The sequence below is a fragment of the Brienomyrus brachyistius genome, unplaced genomic scaffold (assembly GCF_023856365.1).
Source record: "Brienomyrus brachyistius isolate T26 unplaced genomic scaffold, BBRACH_0.4 scaffold104, whole genome shotgun sequence".
In the NCBI taxonomy this organism is placed as follows: Eukaryota; Metazoa; Chordata; class Actinopteri; order Osteoglossiformes; family Mormyridae; genus Brienomyrus; species Brienomyrus brachyistius.
In genome coordinates, this window is record NW_026042379.1 from 259,072 (window position 1) to 282,376 (window position 23,305).

Here is a 23,305-nt window from a genome sequence, read left to right on the forward strand (position 1 = left end):
GAGCGTTATGACAGCCTGCTGGGTGCACCGCGTCTGATCCGTCAATGGAGGGCGCTATACGTGTGACGAGCACCTACCCACGCTCCTCCCCCGATCCTGCCTTTGCTTTCTGCCTTCAGGTGTGTTTTTCCCCCCAAATAACAGACTGGTAACTAAGGAAGTGCCAGCTATATATCCCTGACAGTGACACTATTCGGTTTAGTTAAACTTTCGGCGAGCGCTTGACGGTCTGTCAGTCAGCCTGCATGTTTTCGTAAAGGAGCCCATCTCGTCGTTTTCACTTTGTACCAACGTGCAGGTGAGTTTCTTTCTTTTTTAACCTCCAAGGCACTTAGTGTTTAAGTGTAACGTTCTATAAATTATTGCAGAAGTTTCCGTTTCTTAAGTACCCGGTTCATGTTTGGCTGTGCCCCGATGACTCAGTGTAATTTAATTTCAAAACTCTCATATCCGCATAAGAGGCACATACAGCCTGAGCGTTTTGTCCTGTTATAATGTTATAAAGGTTATAATGTCGATGGACAGTTAACTTCAAATGCTGTTTTATCGCTAATTGTTGAACTCAATACTTCTTCCTTTTCATCAATAGATTGCGCACCTTTGTAATAGGTCAAATCAGTAAAGACCAACAGGTGTCTCCCAAATATGGGAGAAGTTTAATGTAGCTTAAATGTGATTATACATGACAATTTGGCTTCTTTAACGAAACACATTTAAATGTACGATTAACCTTGGCCGGCTTATAAACATCGAAGAGGAAATGCGAAATTGTGTTCCATGTTTATTTTGTGCATGTATAAGAGGCTTGACTCACTGGTATTGGAACCAGGAAGATTATGGGTCTTAAATGGGAGGTGATTTAAGGTTTAATGAAGACAGTTGAAAAAGACACTTTGGTACTGGAAAAAACGACATAATTAAAATGAGATTCGGTTTATTAGTTTTATCGGGGCTAAGTTGTATGTTTAACCTATACTTGCCTGTAGATCTACAGGTTTTAAGAGTTTGAAATAAGTAAGACCTCCCTCACCACCCACCCACCCAAAACGATGTTACTTTGATTTTGTGACTGATGTGACGTCGCTGTATTCCAGGGTAAATGCTTGCTGTGTGGGGATTGCGGGTGTGGGGGTGATCTGAACATGGTATTCAGTGCCAAAGTGGGCGTGTGCGGCAGAGAGCTGCATTGTCCGGCCTCCATTCGCAGCTCCGCGACTCGCCTTTCAGGTTCCGCTGCTTCGGCGGCTCCCTGCCAATAAGCTGGTATCGCCGCAGTTTCGGCGCACTGCATTCCCGCACTGCTGCGTCTCTCGCTTCTCAATTCCCTTTGGCAATTTCTTTCTTTTCTTTTTTGTTAACCAAGTGTTTCAAATGGAGGGCGATCAGCCATGCACGAGCATCCCCTTGTGGGGAAGATCTGCATTGAAATGCTGAAATGGGTGTTTTTACATTTGTTAAGCAGGCTGGTGTTCGGGGGTCTCTAGTGTGCATAATTAAAGTTTTCTTTGATCACACATCTGCATGTAAGCAGCTGTAGGATTGTGTCGGATGCTGCTTAAAACATATTCAGTGTTTTGATCGGCGGTCTATTCTATGCGTTCACCGTGCATTTTTAAAAAGCGACTTCAGAATATGGACAGTCAGGCTTTGAGAAGCAAACAGCGGTCACTCTGCCGTGCCCTCGGTGCGGATGACAGTAGCTCATTGTGCACGAATGTTTACCTGCCGGGGGTCAATGAACACACCTGGGCGGTGCTGAAGCCGGCCGCTGGCGGCTGTTTGCCTCATGAAATCGGGCTGAATCCTACCTTCGCTGCAGCAGGTGATTCATTATTTAGTATTATTCGCGCTTATTAGTTTGATCGGCCCAGTATGTCATGCATCGGGTGATCTTTTGTACCGGCCTTTTACCGCCTGAGTTTATTTCTCGATGTTCTGAACGCACGATGGACTAAAGGACTTTGCACTTTTTTTGTCGCGTGACCGTGAAGCGTGCCGGAGTTTTGCATGGAGTAGATGGCCACAGTGAGAGGTATTAATGCAAGGCCTACAAAATATGCTTATAAAATTCGAAAGTTTATTCTAAGGGTGACACCAAACGAGGCTTCGTTCAGTGTCCTCAGTCCCAATGTTTTGTTGATTATTTAAGACGGAAAGGTAATGATTGCTTTGGTTAGCACGTGGTTTTTCATTACACGTGTTCCTTAATCTTCTAAATAAGCTGCTGAGAACTTATTTAGATGTAGGATATCGCCACTAGTCTATTCATTATGTCCGGGATGAAAATGTGATACTTTTTGCACATTTACCTGTAGAACATTGTCAGCAAATACAGTAAGCTGGGTATTCAGACCTGTGTTTGCTAGCAGGGGCTGGCGTATCAGTGACTGCATCATGTTGTGAAGGAGCGATACCACAGTGCACGAAACTGAACGCGACTCACCTACTGTTAGGACACCTTAGGATATCTGTGCTATGAACAACAACAGTCCGGTGTGACGTCACAGTACTGACACACGCCGATACTGGTGTCCACATTCCGGGTGACTAGTCTCTGCTACTTTTTGTCATTTTTGTAGAAGAATGTGACTTATGTTGGCGTTTCATGACATGTTTGTATGTTTTTTTTTTTTATTGTTGGGTGTATAGACTTTACCTGTTGACGCACAAGTGTTGATTTTCAGAACAAACTATAGTTGAGTATTCCTCTTGCTGCTAGCATGCTGCTCAGTACCATGGCCCATATGTCACTGAAAGCCTATTTTATCAATTTTGAAATGCCTGCTAAGACCTTCCCTCATGTCTGTGCACTGAAGGTTCGCCTGGATACATTTCTAACCTGCAGATCTTGAAGTTAGCCTGTCAACGATTAACTAGAACAGGATTAAACTATATGCCCTTAGCTAGCTCAGCTCGAGTGACCTATATAATGTTAAGGATTAATGTCAAAGATAACAGCACCCCTCACCCCCCCAGCCCCGCCACCCCTCACCCCCCACTCCCCAGAAAGATTGAATTTCACAATGGCACTCTATGCCAGTTAGAATAAGCAGCCGAGCTCTCTGATTGGCTGAGCCGTCCTTATTGGGCGACGCCTCCTTGGGCGTGCTCCTTTCGCCAGAGCTGGCCCCAGGCGCTCGTCCAGGTCCTGCTTGAGAGTGCCTGGCAACGCAAGGTAAAAGGAAGTGCTTATAAAAAGGGTGGACCTGAGGGTGGAGCTCGCTATTGACTAGGTGGGTTCTCTGCAAGGTGTTTCTGGTCTAGTGAAAACACCGCGCTTGTACCCACCTGCTGCCTTGAAGACAGTGTCCTGTTTCCATTTAGATCCGATTGGGTCCATTCATTTACGAAAGGTCAAAGGAGACATCCTTGGCTTTAATGGATTGTCTCGAATTCCTGGCATTCATTCTTTAATCGTAATTACACTGACAGTTTTTTCTTTGTGAGAGGTCAGCGTTGTTTTCCATGAGGTAATCTCATCAGAGGAATGGCAGTGCGATTCAGGGAGGAGGTGAGTAGATGCTGTTTGGGCTTCTTCCTTAGTATGTTTAGCCTTTTCCCTTAGTATACGGACATCCTGCAGTCTGTCCGTGTTCGGCTGTCCTGTTCGGTACATAGATTTTTGACTTGCATTTTAAATATGCAGTCAGTCTTGACTACACGTTGAGGTCGCTATGTCCCATCGTGCCCTGTTCTTGCGGAAATTATTCTTTGGCGCCTCAGATGCCGTCTCCAATGGTTACCGGGCCGTGCGCAGGGCAGTGGCGGTGTTAGGGGGCTGCCATCGTGCTTCTGTGTGCCTTGTCCTTTCTGCTGTCCTCTCTTCTTTCCATAAGCTCGAATGTTGGCTCTGTTTGCCTTTGAGGCTTTTCTCCCTGGTGCTCGGTCTCCTCTGGCTCCTCGTGCCACATGTGATAGGTCGTCTTCCTTTGTATCGGACAGAAACGGGGGGGCAGCCACACTGCCTCTGACAGGTAACTTGACCTCTTTACTAAGGTTTACATCGTTATTGCGGAGTCACTGTTTACACTGGTGTAGTATTCGATCTGAACAGGTTTCCTCTTTAGGGTGGCTTCTGTAATGACTGTATCCCATGTCAGCTTGGGAAATTAATGGTAATGAGGTGAATTTCATAACTTTTTCCCACGTTGCCTTTTTCAAAAAGCTGGGCCTCTCTGCATTTCACACCTTGCTCTGGTATGGTACAACCCACTGATCTTGCATCCAGCATTTAACCGGTTGGCACACCTTGCAAGTTTTTTTAATATGCCGTTTTTACACTGTAGTACCAGTATAATCTCTCTTTATGAGTTTGTTTTTTTTCCTTTCTCCATCTAGGGTAGCGTAAAAATGTTTCTGTTTATGATTAACTCACAAAAGTGGTCAGGTGGTTGGTGGGGGGGAGGGGGAACGGGGGAATTTTTGGCCTGGAGGAGTAACCTTGCTTTTGGGCCCTTGAGCAAGGCCCTTAACCGCCCATTCCAGAGCCACAGTACCTCGGCTGACCCTGTGCCACATCCCCGAATCTCTCCCCTGTATATCCTGCACTGTGCAGAATTCACAGAACATCTGTCAAGAAATCTATCTCTGTAGTAAGTGTGTATTTGCTTATAAAAATATTTAGCGTTAAAATATATGAAAATGAGCTAACAATAAAAATGCAAATATCTTATGTTACTGCTACCTTGCTGGATGGCTAGATGAACAGCGCTTCAGTTCCCAAACCTCTCCTCAGGGGCACCTCAGCCGTTCTATGGGCAGTAGCAACCGCTTGTAGTGATCATGTCTGTCTGGGTGAAATTGAACAGTACAAGCGGATGATCATTATAACCAATTTTTTCCTTTTTCAATGTCTCGGGTAGATTACAGTGTAATTGACATTTGTATATTTATTACATGCATATAAGGTAATAAAACAGAGTTGCTGTTTACTGAATTTTGACTGAATATTACTAATATTGAGAATAATAGTACAGCTGTTTCAAACGCTTATCAAATTACCGTACTGTACAAATTATTGTGTATAATTCAAATACGCTATAATACAATACAGTACTGTACTGTACATGAAATGTAGTTTTGCTGCTGCATCTCGATTGCTCATTTTTGAAAGTTTATCATAAGCTGTGATAAGCCTATATTTATCATTGAGTGAAAATGACACTCTTGTCCCTGTCATGTTTTCTGTGCACGCAGCATTAGCCTCAGGTAGCTAGCCATGTGTTGTCATGTATAAACTCCCCCAAAATGAACACTGTAATTAGACTGCTTGATTACTATAAGCGATTTGTACAGGATTGATTCTGTCACAAGATTTTTAATCTAAATAAGCAGTCGATGACAATATTTGTTAATTAATTGAGCTGGTGTTGAAATTTATTAACTTGATTAGTAAAATAACTCACTGAGGTAATGAATAGCCAAACAGGGGTAGTAGGCTTTTGCACAGTACTGTATGTCTGTGCCTGTGTGTATAATAAAAATAACAACAATATTATTAGTTGACAACTTGCCAATGTGTCTTCTGATCCACCTGCTGAACAATCTGGCATTTAAGGCTCTCGAGGCAGGCGTGGGTATTGCGATCTGGCTGACTTAAGACAGGGACAAACTCAAACCTGTCGACTTTATAAACATGTGGGAGGGTCGACTCTAGATAAGCCCTGAAAATCCCTGTCACTCGACACCTCCCCCTTACCCTCCTCTCGCAGTCGCTGACCGCTCTGCTCTCTTCTTAAAACAAACAGCATTCCTAGAAGGGAACACAGGGACCCCATTTGCGTAATATTTGGCAGGCCACTCCCATATCCAGTTCGGCAGGTAAATGTCTGCAGGATGTTTCTCTTGGATGTACCTGACATTGTCATGGTGTTTCGTGAAGCACTATAAAACAGGCCTCGTGAAAGGTGGACTATTCCATTCCCTGCTTTTTATTGCTGTGTGGTTTAGGTTTAGCTGTCATATTCAGAGGTGGAAATCCAAACCAGGATTTTGTTTCAGCCAACCAGTTGAGTATAAAGAGTCAGAGTATGCAACTGGTTGGTTGAGACAAAATCTTGGTCTGGGTTTTTACTTTCTGGACCTGAAATTTCCACCTCACTTGTTTTCCACTACAGGTGTAGATGTTAGTAAATTTAATGAATTTATTTTTGGAGCTTCAAGGTTGTGCCATGTGAAAGACTCTGAAAATTCCCTTTACTGCCCCCCCCCTGAATTTTTGGCATAGTTTAGCTTCTTGTTGACTTGTTAACTAGCTTTTTATCTCAAGTGTATGAAGTCCCAGGTTAAACAGGCTGAAGGGTGTGTCTGAGTAGCAGAACCTGTCTCATGCTATTCCAGGCCGTATCCTCTGGAGTGTAAAAGGGCGGATCAGCCCAGCGCTTACCTGTCAGATTGGAGGGCTGTCCTGAGGGGGCTCAGCGGGGTGCCTGGCATTAGTCTGCCTTGGTTAGATTTAATCTGACTGGTGGCAGATTTTGGTGACCATTCAGGGTTGGGGGCTAGGGTTCAAACGTAATTTTACTGGCTACTTACCCGAGATTGGTCTCCTTCCTCCTTTTGTCGCTGCACTTGGGTCTCTGGGACTTATCGGCAATTTGGAAGCCTTGGAGTTACCTCACAGCCATCTTCCAACGGGATATTCAGGGTCAGGCCATGAGAGCCTATTCAAGCAGGACTGGGCACAAGGCAGGGGGCACCTTAAATGTAGTATCAGGTCTCTGTCTACTGAACCCAAACCTTAACAATAGGTAACCAAACATAGTACAAGTCTTTTGGCATTTTTAGCTTTTTGATTGTAATCACAGATTTTTGTGAAATTGAGTTTTCTCTTGTGGATACAAAAAAAAAACAGTCCCCACAAGGTCAAAATAACAGGTTTTTAACGCATGTGCACTGTCACACCGTGGGCAATTCGAAGGTGCCATTTTTCCTGACTGCAGTTCTTGGGAAATCGAAGTGGCCGGAGATCTTGCTCAGCACTTGGAGAACATGCATTCGTACCTCCAACCCTGGAGGATCGAGACAACAGTGCGACCTTCAGTACTATCGTGCTGCTCCCTTACGCATCTGAGTTCAGAAAATTGTTTACACAAAAAGAAGCATATTCACACCCAGGGCTCTACCTGCAGCTGCTTTTCTCCCAGCCCTGCTGACTGATCTTCATGGATTGTCATGCCACACTCTTCTTTCTGCTGGCATCGTTGTCGCTCGATGGCCGACAGGAGACCAACGTCTCCCTATGAAAGCCGCATTGCGTAATGGCAAAATCAAATTTGCTCACAACGGCAAAGTGTTCGGACTTTAGCTATAGATATGTGTTTTCCGCAAGCTGCATACCAAAAACTTTGCAAAGTGTTCGGACTTTAGCTATAGATATGCGTTTTCCGCAAGCTGCATACCAAAAACTTTGCAAAAGATAAGTTATCAAATGATATTTCATTCCGAAGTATGAAACACGACGTTTTTGTGCGACCAGATGTGGGCAGGACATAAGACAATGTCATAGACATTTCTGTGTGAATATAGTTGCCTGATACAGTTTTCTGTAGGTCAATAGGTTTTATTTTGAGCTTTGTTGTGTATTTATGCTCAGATTATTATCATACGGACATTGTCATATGAAACCGTTCTTGGAAATGGAAAACCAAGAGACTGAGAAGCATCTGATCCTGTTTGGCTAATTCAGCGTGTTTCCACCGTTCCGGTAAAGTTGGGCTGCACTCGGTAGGATGCAGTGTAAACCAGCAGCTGTGAGCTGTGTCTTTCAGGGCCCTCACAACTCCACCTGAGGCGTGGCCGGCCGAGTGTGGCGTGACCCCTGACCCATTTTCTGCCTCAGTAGCGTAGTCTGTGGGCTATTGTCCATAACTGCCACAAAGCTAGGATTTGTAAGCATTCTAAAGAGTCTGTATTCTCCCCCCCCCCCCCCCCCCTGCTTGTAACCTTGTTGTTTGAGTCCATTCTCGTTTATATTGCTCCGTGTCGCTGTTTCTGTATGTGGAAATTTGAGGGTTGCACAGGACCTACGTAGTGGTCTATCTCGCCGAACGAGTTTTACGGAAAGATATCTGCTTATCTGCCAGGATGTCTGTGCAGCGTTTGTCAAAAAGGCTTCCGGAACTGATAAACCGCTTAATAGTAGTATTTGCTGGGCTCCAAGCAAAGCATCAGCCTGATCAGTCTCCATGTTAGCGCGGTATATTCTGGCTGACCAACTACCACGTAGGTCTTGAGAGCCTAGGAGGAGTTAAAGGAATTTATAGCCAAGACTCCTCCCTCCCCCAATGGTGCAGGAGAGAACATGTCATAGGACAATCCCATCGAGTCAGTCCTCCTGCCTCCTCACGCTTCTCATACGCAGGTGCAGCTTTCGCCCGACACTCCCCCTGCCGCCGTAGGATCGTTGCTCGCCACCAATACTCTCGGTTCGAGATTTACGTCGCTGTTTCAACACGTCTTTCTGAGAGCTGGTCATTTGGCTGGTCATTGTTGACTTTATGGTTTTTGTGACCTGTGTTCGTTTTAGGAAGCAGACATGGAGGAAATGACCATCTGGGAGCAGTACACGGTGACGCTGAACAAGGTTGGTCTCTCTCGCTCAGCCGGCGTGACGACTTCTCTTATCGACACTGGATCAGTTTTTATGGAAGCTGACGCAAATTCTCGAGCTTTGGAAGAAGCGCAAAGTTTCCGGGGAGTCGTAAGAAAATGTAAAAAATTCTCCCCGTTTTTTATTTGGAATGGAATCCTAGCAGGAAATGAGAGAGCAGAAGCTGTAGACCTTTCGGGTCATGTGACACCACGGGCAGGTGAAGGAATGCACTCTCGCTCACTGCCGCCTGCTTGCTCTACCCCACCCCCACCCCCTGCAGGATTCCAAGGTGGGCTTCGGTTTGGCGATATCCGGGGGGCGGGATAAGCCAAACCCGGACACGGGGGACATGGCGGTGGTGATCTCGGATGTGGTGCGCAATGGACCGGCTGCGGGGAGACTGCAGTGAGTCCCATCCCTCTACGTTTACGGGGCTGGTCTGCACGTACGCTCACAATCTCGATCTGTGTACCTTCGCTGTGTACAGAGAGAAGTCATTTTTTTGTACAAGCCTTTCCCTGACTCCTTATCTAGAACCAACAACGCAACTGAAACTGAGTGGGCCGTTTCTTACCCCGAGCGTTAATTGTACTGTTAATCACAAATGTCCATCCCCGCCCCCTCCGAAAGGGGCTGTAACCCTACACCCACTGACTGGTGCCTTCTGCCCCCCTCCACAGCACGAGGGACCAGATCGTCATGGTCAACGGCGTTTCGATGGAGAACGTGTCCTCCAACTTCACTATTCAGCACCTAAAGGGCTGCGGGAAAACTGCCAACATCGTAAGTGTTGCGGTGTTTGCCCTCCAGCGGCGCTGCAGGCCTGCTGCTGGTGCCCGCACCTGCCTTATTTACTAATTTTTATTAACTCTCTGTGTAAATTGTATGTCCCTTCGCCACATATTTGTTATGAAACCATTACATCAGAAAGGCGCCGGTAAAATAACAGGTGAGTCAGAAATGATGTAGTTGTTTGTTAGCTGAGCATTTATCTCTGCTCGGCCTGTGTTTTGGGGTTGCGTACGTCTTCCATCTGAACACACTGAACTTTTGCCTTCTACCCTGGGTGAGAGCTTCAGGTTGGAGCATAAGGTGAATTTCACCTCCTGGCCCTCTGATTGGTTTGAGGATTAGCTGATTAGATAAAAGAAAAGATAAAAGCCTTCACTCTAATCAATTATCGTGATGTCATCCGCATCATCCCAGAAGCGGCTCTCCGGACACCAGTAATTTTGCCGGATGCTGCTTCTGGGATGCTTCTGACAGTAGTTCAGTCTGCCAATCAGGTAACACTTTCCTCATTAATATTCATGAGTTTTCCCAGCCACCCTGCAAAGCACTCTGCTTCTGAACCGCTTCTGGTGGGGGGCTGAGGACGTGCACACGATGGAGCAAAACCTCGTCGCAGCCAGAAAGCAGTGTAGTTCTGGGGAAAGGAACCATGAAATTTAAACGTGGACCCCTTTGTCCCACTTTAGACTGTGAAAAGGCCCCGGAAAATCCAGATCCCACTGACCAACAGGCCAAACCGTTCTGCCTCCCATTCCAACCTGCTGGATGGCCCGTCTGCAAACAGGGGGCAGCGGCGAGGCTCCGACTCTGGAAGCGAGCCAGGCTATGGCCTACGGGGGCGCAGGGCACGCAGCCACACCCCCGAGCCCAATGGTCACCCCCTGGCCCTGATGTCGGGATTCAAGCGGCTGCCGAAGCAGGAGGGGTCTGACAAGCCCATAAAGGCCACACTGCTGAAGAAGAAGCCCAATGATGGTGAGTGGGGGAGGGCTATGATGACGAAGGATGTGTGACGATTCTGATGCCAATTTCTTTGATACTGAATGATCTCCCCGTCTCTGGCAGAGTACGGCCTAAAGTTGGGGAGCCAGATCTTCATCAAGCACATGACCGACACGGGCTTGGCAGCTAAGGAGGGAACACTGCAAGAAGGAGACCTCGTCCTCAAGGCAAGAGCCCCACTGCCCGTCATTCAGCTGTTGATCCAGTGCGGGAATACATCCCAACGGCCTAGATGGAAAGCCAGTCCATCAAGGGGTGCACACACAGTTGTGGACCATTTGGAGATGCTAGTTTGTCTAACTGCATGCCTGTGGAGAGTGTGAGGAACCCAGAGTACCCAAGGGAATGCTACAGAACATTATGAGAACATGCAAAGAGCAGTGGTAGGGAATCGGATCATTACCCACTGAATATCAACAAAGTCATCTGCCGATTCCCAGGACCAGCTTATCTGGTTTGGGTTTCAGGAAGCGGGGTGAACTGGGTAGGATGCAACCCAGGTAAGGTGGCAGTTCATTATGGGATATTTGCACAGTCACACACAAAGGAAGGTTTTCCATCTGAGGTTAGTAAACATCATGCACACTTGGACGTGGCTGTATTATGATTTGGATATTTAGTTTTGAGGAGGGAGTGATACCTAGAGCTGATGCAGGGCTGGTCCTCAAAGTCTCGTCCCTGCCTGTATGGCATGACCCTCGAACTCACTGTCTTCTGCAGATCAACGGGATGACCACGGAGAACCTCTCGCTGCTGGAAACTAAACATTTAGTGGAGAAATCCAAAGGGAAGCTCACCATGCTGGTGCTGAGAGACCAGAGGCAGTTCCTGGTCAACATCCCTGAGGTGGACGACAGTCCCAACAACAGCGATGACGACGACAGGCGTGATGACAGCAGCTCGGAGCTGGAGGGTGAGAGCGGCTGCCCAGAGAGTGGTCATGTGACTGACCTGCATGGAGTCGCTGGAGGGATGGCATGATGCTTCAAAGACTGTTTTCCTTAGGGTTCACGCTTATGGTGTGTGGGTGTTCTTTCCTTATCAGATATTTCGGATCTAGACATCCCCTCGACCAGGGGCCGGGTGTCCCGCTCAGAGGCCCGAGAGCGACGTATGCGCAGGTAGGCCCTTGTGAACAAATCTGGGTGTTGCGGGGTCAGCCAGATTCCCCCAGGCTCATGCACCCAGCTACCTCTTCTCCTCATTCTCTTAGGTCTCGTGCTGAAGCTGCCCCCAAGATCCGTGACTCCCCGCCCGTCCGGTCCACCGTAAACAGACCCCCCGCACAGGCCATGCCTACCCGAAGACGTGAGTGCCTTAGATGTTGAAGCAGCTGTTTGACCTTGGATTGGGGGCTCTCAAAATGTTTTTATATAGTGGCTTTTACTGAAAAGCTTTATAACATCTGGGGAATGCTGGGAAAGCCCCGCATGCCAAAAAGGATGCCTGCTTTGAGCTACAGTGGTTTACTTCCCTCACTTCCTGTTGTCCTCTTCCACTTCCTTTCTGCATATGTGGTCTAATTGATGGCCGCACAGTCCCTTCAAATCTGTCCAAGTTGTGAATTTCAGATATCCTTTTCAGTCTCTAGCTGAGCTTCCTGTAGGTGGCTGGAAATTAGTAGACTACGGTAGATTGAAATAGTCCACTTTGGGTCCAGACACCTGGATTTGGACGGCAGCCCCATGTTTTAAAGCTGAGAGGGATAAATTTGGATGGGCGTCTCTGTTTCTGCCCCAGTGCCGTCGGACTCTGAATCAGACCGGAGCACCTCGCCCCGCCCCCGACGAGACACCACAGACCCAAAGTACAGGTGATGCGATTGTCCTGCTTGTCAGTCACATGGCAAACTCAACGCCTGTCTTTCTCTTCGCCATTTTGTCCTTCACACTCCGTCTTCCTGCAGGACCTTGTCTGGCATCCCCGTGCCCAACCCACACACCGCCCCTGTCTCCTACAGCCTGAATCCCGCTGTCTGGGCACCTCCCCATGCCGCCTCCTCTTCCTCCAGGCCACGTAAAGGTATCAGATACCAGACATTGCGCCATTCTCACCATCCTTGCACACATGGCCTTTGTTCCCAGGCACATGATAATCACCCCTCTAGGGGCATGGGGCACGCTCCAGAACGAATTCTTCTACAGTCACATTTTTTAATTTAATTTTTTTTTTCCTTTTGTAGAAGTCTCAGAGTCAGACTCGGACCAGAGTGCTTCACCCCCTCCCAGACGGAGCAGCCCCAGGATGGACGATCCAAAAAGATACAGGTAGCTGTGCAGCTAGAGAAGGGGTGTGTGACACCAGGTATATCCCATGTGCTAACAGCCCTCCCCCATTCCTCACACAGGGTCCTCCCTGATATTACCCACCCTGGCATCTCCCTGCGGCCTACCCCTGTCAGCATCTCCTCTATGAGGTCCTCGCCTAAAGGTACATTTCAAAACTGAGTAGAAAACTTTCCACAAACTTTCCATTCTATGGAAAGTTAAGATGGGGGAATTTTCCAAAATTAATGGGTCATAACCCAGCCCCACCCCCCCCCCCCCCCATAAGGTATACACCCCTGGACTTCTAAGCTTAAAGCTAAAATCATGTAAAGTATGAGCATAAGCACGAGATTTAAAGTGTAAGCAAAGCCAGAGTAGGCTTGTGCTAGGCCGGACAGCTGGTCCAGGCCAGCACATCACCACCACCCGTTAATCTCACCTCTCCCCCCAGATGACTCGGAGTCCGACAGCAGCTCCAGCCCCCCCCGCAGGCAGGGTACCCCCACCAGCCCGGACTCCAGGAACCGATACAGGTACAGATGAGGGTCCACAGCCACACCCAAAACTGCCGTCTGAGGACGGAGCATTGGCAAGAGCCCGGAACCGGAAAAGCCGCGTTTGCCAAACTTCTGCTGGATTCATGTTTTTCTGTTTTCTTATCACATTTATTTTGTCTTTGTGGATTTGAAAGCCAGTTTTTTTTTTGTATTACGTTATTGTACATTTTCTGTTTTTGTTTTATATATACTTTTCTCTTTGTATTGTCTTTTTAATTGATAATAGCGTGTTCTGTTTTTCTGTTTCTTTCGTTTTTGTATTCTAATAAAACCTGACTAAACACACCAAACATGTTCCTCCGTATTTGGGTCAGTCTGGTGCCTCGATCTCGACATGCCATAGAGATGAGAAGGGGCAGAGGGCATATTTATGCTCTTTTACCCTCACTGTGCCAGGCTCTATTAAACAACAACAGCACCATTGTGATTTTTTACATTTTTTTTAAATGAAATTCCCAAACCACCCCCATGCCTGAATCAGATCAGGCCCAGTAGATTGAACATTTTAGCCGCAGATTTAGATTTAATACAACGTCTATAATATCCGCTTGTAAAAATGTTTAATCTTTTAGATTAGTTCATTTACCTTCATTGATTAGGTTGACCTTAATTATAATGCTGTCTGCTCCTCCCCACCGGGGCGGCGCTGTTCAGCAGACTCGCCTCTCTCTCACCTCTGCTGTGCATTTGTCTGGCTTTGCATGATGATGCTGCTTAGTGCCACAGGCAGTGCATCAATGGGATGATTCAGTCTCTGCTAAATTTGTGGGCATGATCAGGGGCCGTCGTGCCTCCCTCCTCCAGGGACCCCTGGCATATCGTTCACACTGCCTCATTCTTTTGCAGGGCGACTCCTGTGGGCTCCCCGCTGACCCCCCCTGCAGACCAGCCCCGGTGGATTGCTCCAGCAATGAGGGACTCACCGGTGCCTAAGAGTGAGTCTGCAGAGCATACCAAAAACGTCAAGGTGGGAGGGGGGGTTCGGTGCTGAATACTGCTAACTGCATTCTCAGTTTAGTTCATTTTTATATGGCACCTTTTCACAAAACAGTTGCCCCAAGGTGCTTAGCAAGAGTGCAGCGATACAGCATTAATACATGCAGCTCACAAAATCTTGGGACGCTTGCCGAATTCAGTAAAAATATTGCAAATTTATTGGTTTTATAACAAAAATAACTTTATTCATTTTACAAAAATATCAATTACCAACCAGTAGGTTTAAGTAAAACATTAATTTCAAGCAGTAATAAATTGAAACCCAAATTTTTAGATGATAATTATATAATTATTATTAGATTAGTATTTGGGTAATATAATAATTATCTAATGTTTTTACTTTTCTATATATGCCTTGCTGAACACTGAATGTTCTTTGTAATGTCTTGTAAAAGCACCACCCAGGCAGATTCCTTGTTTGGAAACATACTTGCCTAATAAAAAGGAATCTGATTCTGATTATAGTTCTAAAAGAGCTGTTCTGAGTTAAGAAGTTCATTGACAAGCATCATTGGGTGCTTTTGTAACATCTTTGCAATAACATAAAACACCAAACATTTGTGTTCAGTATCCCTTTGGGAGCCAGCGACCATAATTGTAATTAATAGCATAAATGGCAAAAACAGAACTCCAGTGAGTCATAAACAAATTGACTATAAAAAGAAAATGCTTGAGCAGAAGATAAGTGCAGATATGTTAAACATTATGCAATGGACTTTTGTAATGGAACCAATAAATTTGCAACATTTTTCTGTAATTTAGCATCTCAAGACTTTCTGTAAGCACTTTAGACACTAAATGTTGATACTTTGTGTGAGTCCGTATGTGCTCCGAGATGGACTGGCGTTCCATCCAGGGCGTCCATTGCCGTGCCTTGTGCTGCATGGGACAGGCTCCTGACCCGTGGATGAAAATGATAAAAATGTAGCTACAGCGTTTGTATCCATGTGAGGCACGACTGTATACTGAACTGAACCTTATGTTTATGCATGTCAATCAGGATCCGATTCGGAGGCCAGCTACACGTCTGTTCCAGAACAAAACGCCCCCCAAACAAGAAACGCCTGGCAAGGCAAGGATGGATACAGGTAAGTCTGGAGGAGTAATCACTGGACAGTAAATAGGGTGAATTTAAAAGCCCCCAGATGGGCCTGATAGGCCAGGTATAGATCGTCGCATTTGGCTCTGCCTACTTCATAACAGTGTAACATGTACAAGGCCGTTCTGGTCCAGAGAGTAAAAATCCAGACCAAGATTTTGTTTCAACCAACCAGCTGAGTACAAAGAGTGACAGTGACAGAGCACTCAACTGGTTGGTTGAAACAAAATCTTGGTCTGGATTTTTACACTCTGGACCTGAATTACCCACCTATGGTTAGTTTAATGTTTATTAAATCAATATAGTAATTAATATAGTATTATGTTACATTATGTTATTTATTTCTGCTACTATATTTCGTTGCGCTAATCCACAGGCACAACAACAAATAAAAATCATTGATCTTCATTAGTAAAACCTTCTGCATCGATCCCAGGCTTCAAATTAGACTGGGAGAGTTTTGCTTCTGATGATGCGACCAATTACAGCTTACTGGTGTATGAATACCAGTCCTCTGTCCCAAAGGGTGTTTCCCGAAACACAGTCACCCCTCATGCCCCTCCGACAAGACCCCGTGCGAAGAAGCCCATCACCCGACAGACCGCCCCAGGAAGGTCAGCCTGCACCACACTCCACCCGCTACCCAATTGTGTTGTGGGCAGAATTGACCTGTTGGTCCCCACTAGGGGCATCTTTGCTCTGGTGTTTGGAGATGCAGACGCTTATCCTCACTCTACATGTTTGACTCCACCCCAGATTCCTCGGGGTCAGAGCGTGTTCCCTCTCCCCCTCAGAGGTACGAGAGCACAGAGTACGACATCAGCCCCAGGTACGTGATGTCACATCCTGTTCACATTGTCCCTGTGGGCCTGCTCCATGACACCCCGGGGAGAGATTATGTCACAGGGCCTGGGTTCCGGAGACCCCCCCCCCTCCCCTGCGGGGACTGGTGTTGAGGAATACAGAGAGGACAGGTTTGGCTGGAAGCTTACAGATCGATGCCGATGTCTTTGCAGTTTTCCGGTCAATGGCACCCTCCGAACCAATATGTCTGAGCCACGCAGTCCCACAGGCTACTGTAAGTTCATATTTCATTAAGATAACATTATGTGTAGCTCAGCAGTTTAGTAATCTGGGCCTGTGTCCAGAAGATCATGGGTTCAAAGCCCATAGCTGGTAATAATATCACCGTTGGGTGCTTAAGCCCAACTGCTACAGGGACATTAGCTCACCCTTCTGTCAGATCCTCACTTGTGCATAATCTTAGACAAAACATATTTCTAAATAAATGAAAGAAAATAAATGTTAAATAAATGTTTGTTAGCTCTAGCGACACGGGTGGCACAGTCAGTCTGTTTCCCTACATTTGTGAGTGTGTGTGTGAGAGAGAGAGAGAATGAGAGAGTGAATACCCAAAGAGTACCTTGCCCTTGCATCCTGTGCATCTGAGAAATGGCTACATATCCCAGTATCTCTAGACGGATGAGTGGATGATACTCTCTAGCGCCCCCTTATGAGAACAAAGGAACTGCTATCTTTCATATTGCCTTTTATCTTTTCAGCCAAAAATGAAGAAGAGCCACTTTATTCTTTACCCCCAGATTCGCCAGATATTCCATCCTTTTCAACAGATGGGTGGGTTTTTCATCCTAAACTTTCACACACTGTTGGAAGTGTATAGTGACCCTTCTGTGACAGGTTACATGCCATTGTATGGATAGGAATAATGTAGATTAGTTATACACAATTAACAGCTGCACTATTAGTGCACCATCCATGATTTGCTACAGGATACAACCCAGATAGTTAATTTTCCCGTTTTAAATGCTGGTAGGTTGTGACGTGGCACCCAAACCCACTTTTTTTTCCCACAGCTACAGCTCTGATCTGAGGAAGGTGGAGTTTGTGAAGGAGAACAGCGTGGGTCTGCGGCTCGTGGGCGGCAACGATGTGGGCATCTTTGTGGCAGGAGTGCAGCCCCACAGCCCTGCGCACCAGCAGGGCATGAAAGAGGGCGACCAAATGCTGCAGGTCAGAGCCAGGCTGCATGCGCGGGTTGTAGGCTGCATGCGCGGGCTGTAGGCTGCATGCGCGGGCTGTAGGCTGCATGCGCGGGCTGTAGGCTGCATGCGCGGGCTGTAGGCTGCATGCGCGGGCTGTAGGCTGCATGTGATCTGAAACAGATGCCCATCTTGGGGTAACTTTGTATCAAATCAGACAGACAAAGCAGCCCAATTGTTGACAACTATTCTTGATGTAAATAAAGGTCATCACAGGCCGACCAGATTTAGCCCATGGACGTCGGGTGCTGGGTGGGTCGTGACGGCATATCCTGACAATCAGAGACACATGCAGGATTCACATAACATCATTAAGCACATATTAGCAGGCAGCGTTAACAGGGCTGTTAGGCTAACTAGCAAACATATAGTTTAATTATTTGCTGTCATGTATTAACAGAGGTGTAAGTACAAATAATTTGTTGCTGTACTTTGTACTTTGCTTGTATTTTAAGCCGTTGCAACTTTCACTTTCACTTCAACATTTCTAGGCTAACCCTTTTAGTCTGGTACATTCTACACAACTACTTCATTACTCATCCAATAAAATTCTCTCGCATGCAGGGCACCTGAGTGGCTGTACGGATATTTTTTCCCACTCAGAACTGAGAAACATGATTTTTCTCATGATTCTTGAGCAATATATTAATAACGACAACAAAAATAACAATAAGTATCACAACCTGTCTCGATGGAACAAACTATATCATATTTAGAGATGCACAATGCACAATATATCAGTTAACATACCAAAATTACTGTCCAATACTTAAACTTTGTCAATATTCCGAGTTTGCAGTACAGTTAGGTGCTAGGTGATGATTGCATTGGACCGTCGGCTGAAAATGAAAATGAAATGTTTTATAATGCAATATTAAATCTGGCTGGTAGATCAATCTTTTGTTTTCCACAGTATAAAAAAGTAATTCGGCTAATCTGCGGTAACAACCTCTGTAAAAACCTGGTATTTTTTACTAGTATTTTACTGGATGACTTTTATTTGAGTAACATGTTGGTTTGGTAAGTATGAAAATTGAGTATATTTTCCACCACTGTGCATTAAAGTGTTTTAGTGCATGGTAAAATGCTGTAAATGTATTTTATTAGAAGCAAAATCCACTCTATATGTAAGAGTGAGATGTTTTTCGCATAAATAGTGGATTTCCTGTAGGGAGGCGACCTGTTTCCGGAAAGAAAAGCGCCCTGTGTTTACCTTTCCCTGCTGTGGCTTTTGCAGGTGAACGGCGTGGACTTCAGCCGTATGACACGTGAGGAGGCTGCTATGTTCCTGCTCAACCTGCGCAAAGGGGAGCCAGTAGAGATCTTCACTCAGAACAAGATGGATAGTGAGTACATCAGGCCGGAGGTGGTGGGGGGTGAGAAAGGACCCCATGACTTTTCCCCTTGTGGTGACATCCTGATTCCTCCTCCCGGCAGTTTACAAGAAGATCCTGAAATCTAGCCTGGGAGACTCCTTCTACATTCGTACGCACTTCGACCACGAACCAGAGGGCCCCACCGGCTTGGGCTTCACCCGCGGCGAGGTGTTCCGGGTCGTGGACACCATGCACCGTGGAAAGCTGGGGAACTGGCTGGCCATCCGTATGGGCAACGATCTGCACGAGCTTGACAAGGGAACGATCCCGAACCAAGCGAGGTGTGTCGCTGGGAAACGTGCTGCCCCAGTACACAATGGTTACAGTGGTGACAGTGGAACACTTCTGGAAAGATACTGACCAGCTGGCATTCTTCCTACTGTATCAGGGCGGAGACCATAGCAAACCTGGAGCGTACCCAGAGGGCCAGCAGCAGTGAGCGGCAGGGCTCAGGCCCCAGGGCGGAGTTCTGGAAGCTGCGGGGCCTGCGGGGGGCAAAGAAGAACGTCCGCAAGAGCCGGGATGATCTCCTTCAGCTCACCATCCAGGGCAAATACCCTGCGTATGAGAAGGTCCTGCTGAGAGAAGGTAAGGGCGGAGCTGACGGAGGTCGACGATCGCCGCCATTGTCGCGGAAAGTGCTTTTCATCAGTGTCATCCTGCCTTGTTGTTCGAATCATTAACACATCATTGCTGTTCAATGAAAAATGTCTCCAAAAACTATTTCAGGAGTGTGAAAAAAATGCACTTGCTCAAAACACTGCGTTGCAAATAAAATAATGTATTGAAGCACCCTTAGCACCACAGACACCTATCTTTACATAGCCTTCAGTGGTTTAACGTTGTTAGCAGGACATACACGTCAGTGGAAGTAGATAGAAACTACATTCACAATTAGTAATGCTGTTAGTTAGTTGTTAGCCAGCAATCTAGCTATCAACGTTGTTAAAATTAGTAATATGAAATAATCCATACAAACGACTGTCGTGAATACGAATGTTAATTAGTACAAACATAATTCCTAGTTAATATGACTTCACAAAACTTTTTTTTATTGGTCAATTAGATATCAAACACCCATTCTCTCTCTACTGGTAGTGCATTCCATCTATACTAAAGTCACAATCGTCTAAAAGTGGTTTTCATCAGACATTGACGATATTCTGAAACACGAGTGAGGGACAAAGATGTAATTAAGTGATATTATACTGTTATGCGTGAGAATGATGAAAGAAATGTATACGACGTTATTAAACGTCCATGATTTCTGCAGGGAAAAATGTTATTTAATTTGGTCTGATTATGTTTCTCGCAGCCGGTTTTAAGCGCCCCATTGTCATTATGGGTCCTCTGAATGACGTTGCCATGGAGAAGCTGGCCAGTGAGATGCCTGAGGAATTTCAGCTGGCAGGTATGCAGCCTGTAATTTAGGGTCCAAGTATACATTTCAAATCAACAAAGAGAGGCTTGTGTTTCACATGGGATTAAAGCCCTAACCTTGTTCCACTTTCTTGCTCTTGGACAGACATGGTTCCTCGTAGTGGAGGTGAAGGTTCCTCCTCAGTCATTAAGCTGGAGACGGTGAGGCAGATAGCTGAGCAGGTGAGTGGAATTGAAAGGGGCACTCTGCTGTTTCCCAAATTAGCTGATGTGGGGACAGTTTTGTGGGGTAGCCAGTTAGATAGATAATGACTGGCTATCCATCTGTCTGCCTATCTGCCTCCCTGTCTGTCTGTCTGTCCATTTCACTCTCTTAGTCTCTCTCTCTCTAATGTCTTTCTGATGCTTTTCGCAGAACAAACACCCCCTGGTGGATATAACGCCCACAGCCGTGGAAAGGCTCAGCTACATCCAGTACCACCCCCTGGTGCTGTTCCTAGACCCGCACAGCCGCAAGGATGTGAAGATAATGAGGCAAAGGCTCTGTCCGAACTCCAATAAGAGTTCCCGGCGTCTCTTCGCTCAGGCACGCAAAACGCGCAAGTACTACAGCCACCTGTTTGCAGGTGAGCCCCCGCACTGGGACCGGGGGGGGGGGGGGGCATCCCTCCTGTCTTCTCTGTACATTTTTTGGTCACTTGAATACGTTGATAATGCCTAAATGTTTTGTACTACTTGGTTGCAAGGCATTGGGTGTTGAAGTGATTGATTAAACGCTGATTTTCCTTCTGATATTGCTTCATGCTACCTGCCCCAGAGCGTATTGAGCTTCAGCCCAACTCCGATGTGTGGTATGAAGTCCTCAAGGACAAGATCCATCAGCAACAGGCCAAACCAGTCTGGGTGTCCGAAGTTATGGTGCGTAGGGGTGGAGTCCCTTTGCAGGGAGTTGCTGTGTGGAATGTCTTGTGGGTTCTGCCCTGTTTTGAACTGTCGGCTTGTCTCGCTGTGTATGCAGCTGGAGGGTGGGGAACGGGAGGAGCTAGACACCCTGACACGCACCAACTCCTCCGACTACCTGAGCTGTGACAGCCGGGCCACCAGCGATTACGAGGACACGGACGGGGAGGCCTACACAGATGGGGACGGCTATACTGACGGCGAGGCCTACACCGACAACGAGGACCTGGCTGACCACTATCCCAGACATGACAGCCGCAGAAACATGGGCGTAGCCCGTTCCTCGGAGCCCACTAGGGGGCAGGACAGTCCGACTCAGGACTTCGAACCCATATCGGAGGCTCCTCCCCGACAGCTGCCGCCCATCTTGCATGTGCCCAAGCCAAAGCCTCTCGACCACGCCCCCAGCAGCCCTGTCCAGGCCTCGGACTCCAGCCCCCAGTCTGACGTTCCGCCGGACTTCCGAGCACCGAACCCCCCCTCTCAGGAGTCCTTTCCTGAGCTCCCCACTTCAGAAGACCTCCCAGAGACCCATGAGCCAGCCTCACTCTCGGCCATAGAGGAGAAGCTCAAGCAGGTGGGTATCAGCCACTGTGATCCTGGGCAAGTCAGGCAGCACTTTACAGAATGAGGCGCAGAACGAAAGGCACATTGTCTGAGCTACTTAACGTCTCTTAAATCCTGCGTTACTCCAAGAATCGAGATTCTTCTCATTGCCAGTCGTAGTATTTGGATTTGGAGCATCCCAGTGCAATGACACAAGGGGCCAGGGACGAATTAGTCACGCCAGGACTGACGTCATTGCTGAGCCCCCATCTGCTGTAACTAACAGGGGAAAAAATGTGGGGGTCCTGGGCTACAGGGCCTGTGCATAAGTCTGGCCTTGAAGGGGCATAAGACATATATATATATATATATATATATATATATATATATATATATATATATATATATATATATATATATATATATATATATATATATATATATATATATGTGTATGTATGTATGTATGTATGTATTAAATATATGAGGCATGATTCATGAGTGCAATACCATAATTCAGCGCAGAATGTATTTTTCCCCTTGGGACTTGCCGTACGACAGTGTCTTCCCCCAGGTTTGTGGGCTTTCTCTGTTCAGTTGGTGAATTGCATTAGTAAAATGTACATGTCTGTCTTCAACTTTTTCATAAGTGTTATAAGGTTAATAGTGCAGTATGGAAAGTGTGTGTCTGTAGTGGGAAGGCGGTTGGTCTTTAGCACTTCGGGTCTCTGACTGAAGTGTAAAATATCTGTTTGTAAATCGTGTGGTTTCGCTGGTCAGAGACCGGCAGAGATTTACTCGGCTGTGCCTGTGATGCATGAACTCTTTCTGTGGGTCAAACCTTCAACTCTAACTTTCGTTGCATCCCCCCCCCCCCCCCCCAGACCCGAATGGCAGAACCGCAGGAAAAGAAACCTTCTCCGCCGTTCGTCGTGTAAGTACTTCTTTTGAAAATGTTTTTAAGTTACAGAAAAATTGTTTTTCTTTTATTTGGTATTTTAAGCATGTTGCATACGAATGAGCAGTTGAAGACACTTTTACAGAGACCCATATTAACCCCCACCCCCCCCCCACCCTGCGGTCTCAGGCTGGCCCACAGAGAAGCTGTACAGTGGAGACGCACTCAGATCCAAGGCAGCGACACCTCTGACGACAACGATGAAATTGACGACATCGAATGGGGCCCCGCCACAGAACTATAGACTGTATGCACTCCAAACATCGGCACAGCCTCCTTTTGAGAGAGAACTGAATGAATGTACATAGTTATACTGCCCTCTACGTGTGACCTTTGATACTGCAGCCATTTGAAGTACAGATCTTGAATTCAGATGTTTCATTTTTAATGTAAATTTTTTTTAAATAAAGATTTGTATAAATTAAGATGATCTTAGTTATTGTGGTTTGAAGAATTGTTTTTGAACTAATACGGTAATGGCTTTTAACATCGATCCTCTTTAATAATGGAATTGTGGAACAACTCATTTTTATTTACATTTTCAGAATGTGGATTCTCAGAGATTAAATGTATTTTCACTAAAGCACAGTTGGTACGTAAACTTAAGCGTATTTCTGTTTTAGTTGCATAAAGAGTGAACACTTCTGAACGGCTCTGAGTTGACCCTCTTACACCTAACAAAACGATCGGTCAAATTTATTAAATCACCAATAAATAGC

At 46.3% G+C, this 23,305-nt stretch overlaps 1 protein-coding gene across 6 annotated transcripts; it reads left to right on the forward strand.

Moving 5' to 3' along the window:
* Positions 1-118: 118 nt before the first annotated feature.
* Positions 119-23,187, forward strand: tjp3 (tight junction protein 3). 6 transcript variants are annotated; one of them, XM_049004407.1, is made up of 32 exons: positions 119-298; positions 3,450-3,511; positions 8,528-8,584; positions 8,874-8,998; positions 9,274-9,376; positions 10,072-10,360; positions 10,451-10,554; positions 11,108-11,300; positions 11,433-11,508; positions 11,601-11,695; positions 12,128-12,200; positions 12,294-12,409; positions 12,570-12,654; positions 12,735-12,817; positions 13,106-13,187; positions 14,058-14,146; positions 15,208-15,295; positions 15,832-15,920; positions 16,063-16,135; positions 16,323-16,384; positions 16,869-16,941; positions 17,181-17,337; positions 18,604-18,712; positions 18,804-19,023; positions 19,131-19,330; positions 20,058-20,153; positions 20,268-20,344; positions 20,538-20,748; positions 20,940-21,040; positions 21,141-21,659; positions 22,513-22,562; positions 22,716-23,187. In XM_049004407.1, exons 2-32 carry the CDS (start codon positions 3,488-3,490, stop codon positions 22,828-22,830), a joined length of 3,834 nt encoding a protein of 1,277 aa, XP_048860364.1. In that variant the 5' UTR covers positions 119-298; positions 3,450-3,487; the 3' UTR covers positions 22,831-23,187. The 6 variants fall into 6 exon arrangements, with proteins under 6 accessions (XP_048860364.1, XP_048860366.1, XP_048860368.1 ...); XM_049004408.1 differs by lacking the exon at positions 119-298 and adding an exon at positions 1,829-2,032; XM_049004409.1 differs by lacking the exon at positions 3,450-3,511 and having other exon boundaries at positions 120-298.
* The last annotated feature ends 118 nt before the right edge of the window (positions 23,188-23,305 follow it).

What these genes read in the sequence shown, in the direction of transcription:
- tjp3 (XM_049004407.1), top strand. Translation starts at nt 3,488, where the DNA reads ATGGCAGTGCGATTCAGGGAGGAG. An exon ending in CAGCAGCTCGGAGCTGGAGG is followed by an intron (nt 11,301 to 11,432) that starts GTGAGAGCGGCT and finishes TTTCCTTATCAG; the next exon opens with ATATTTCGGATCTAGACATC. An exon ending in CCTTCTCCGCCGTTCGTCGT is followed by an intron (nt 22,563 to 22,715) that starts GTAAGTACTTCT and finishes CTGCGGTCTCAG; the next exon opens with GCTGGCCCACAGAGAAGCTG.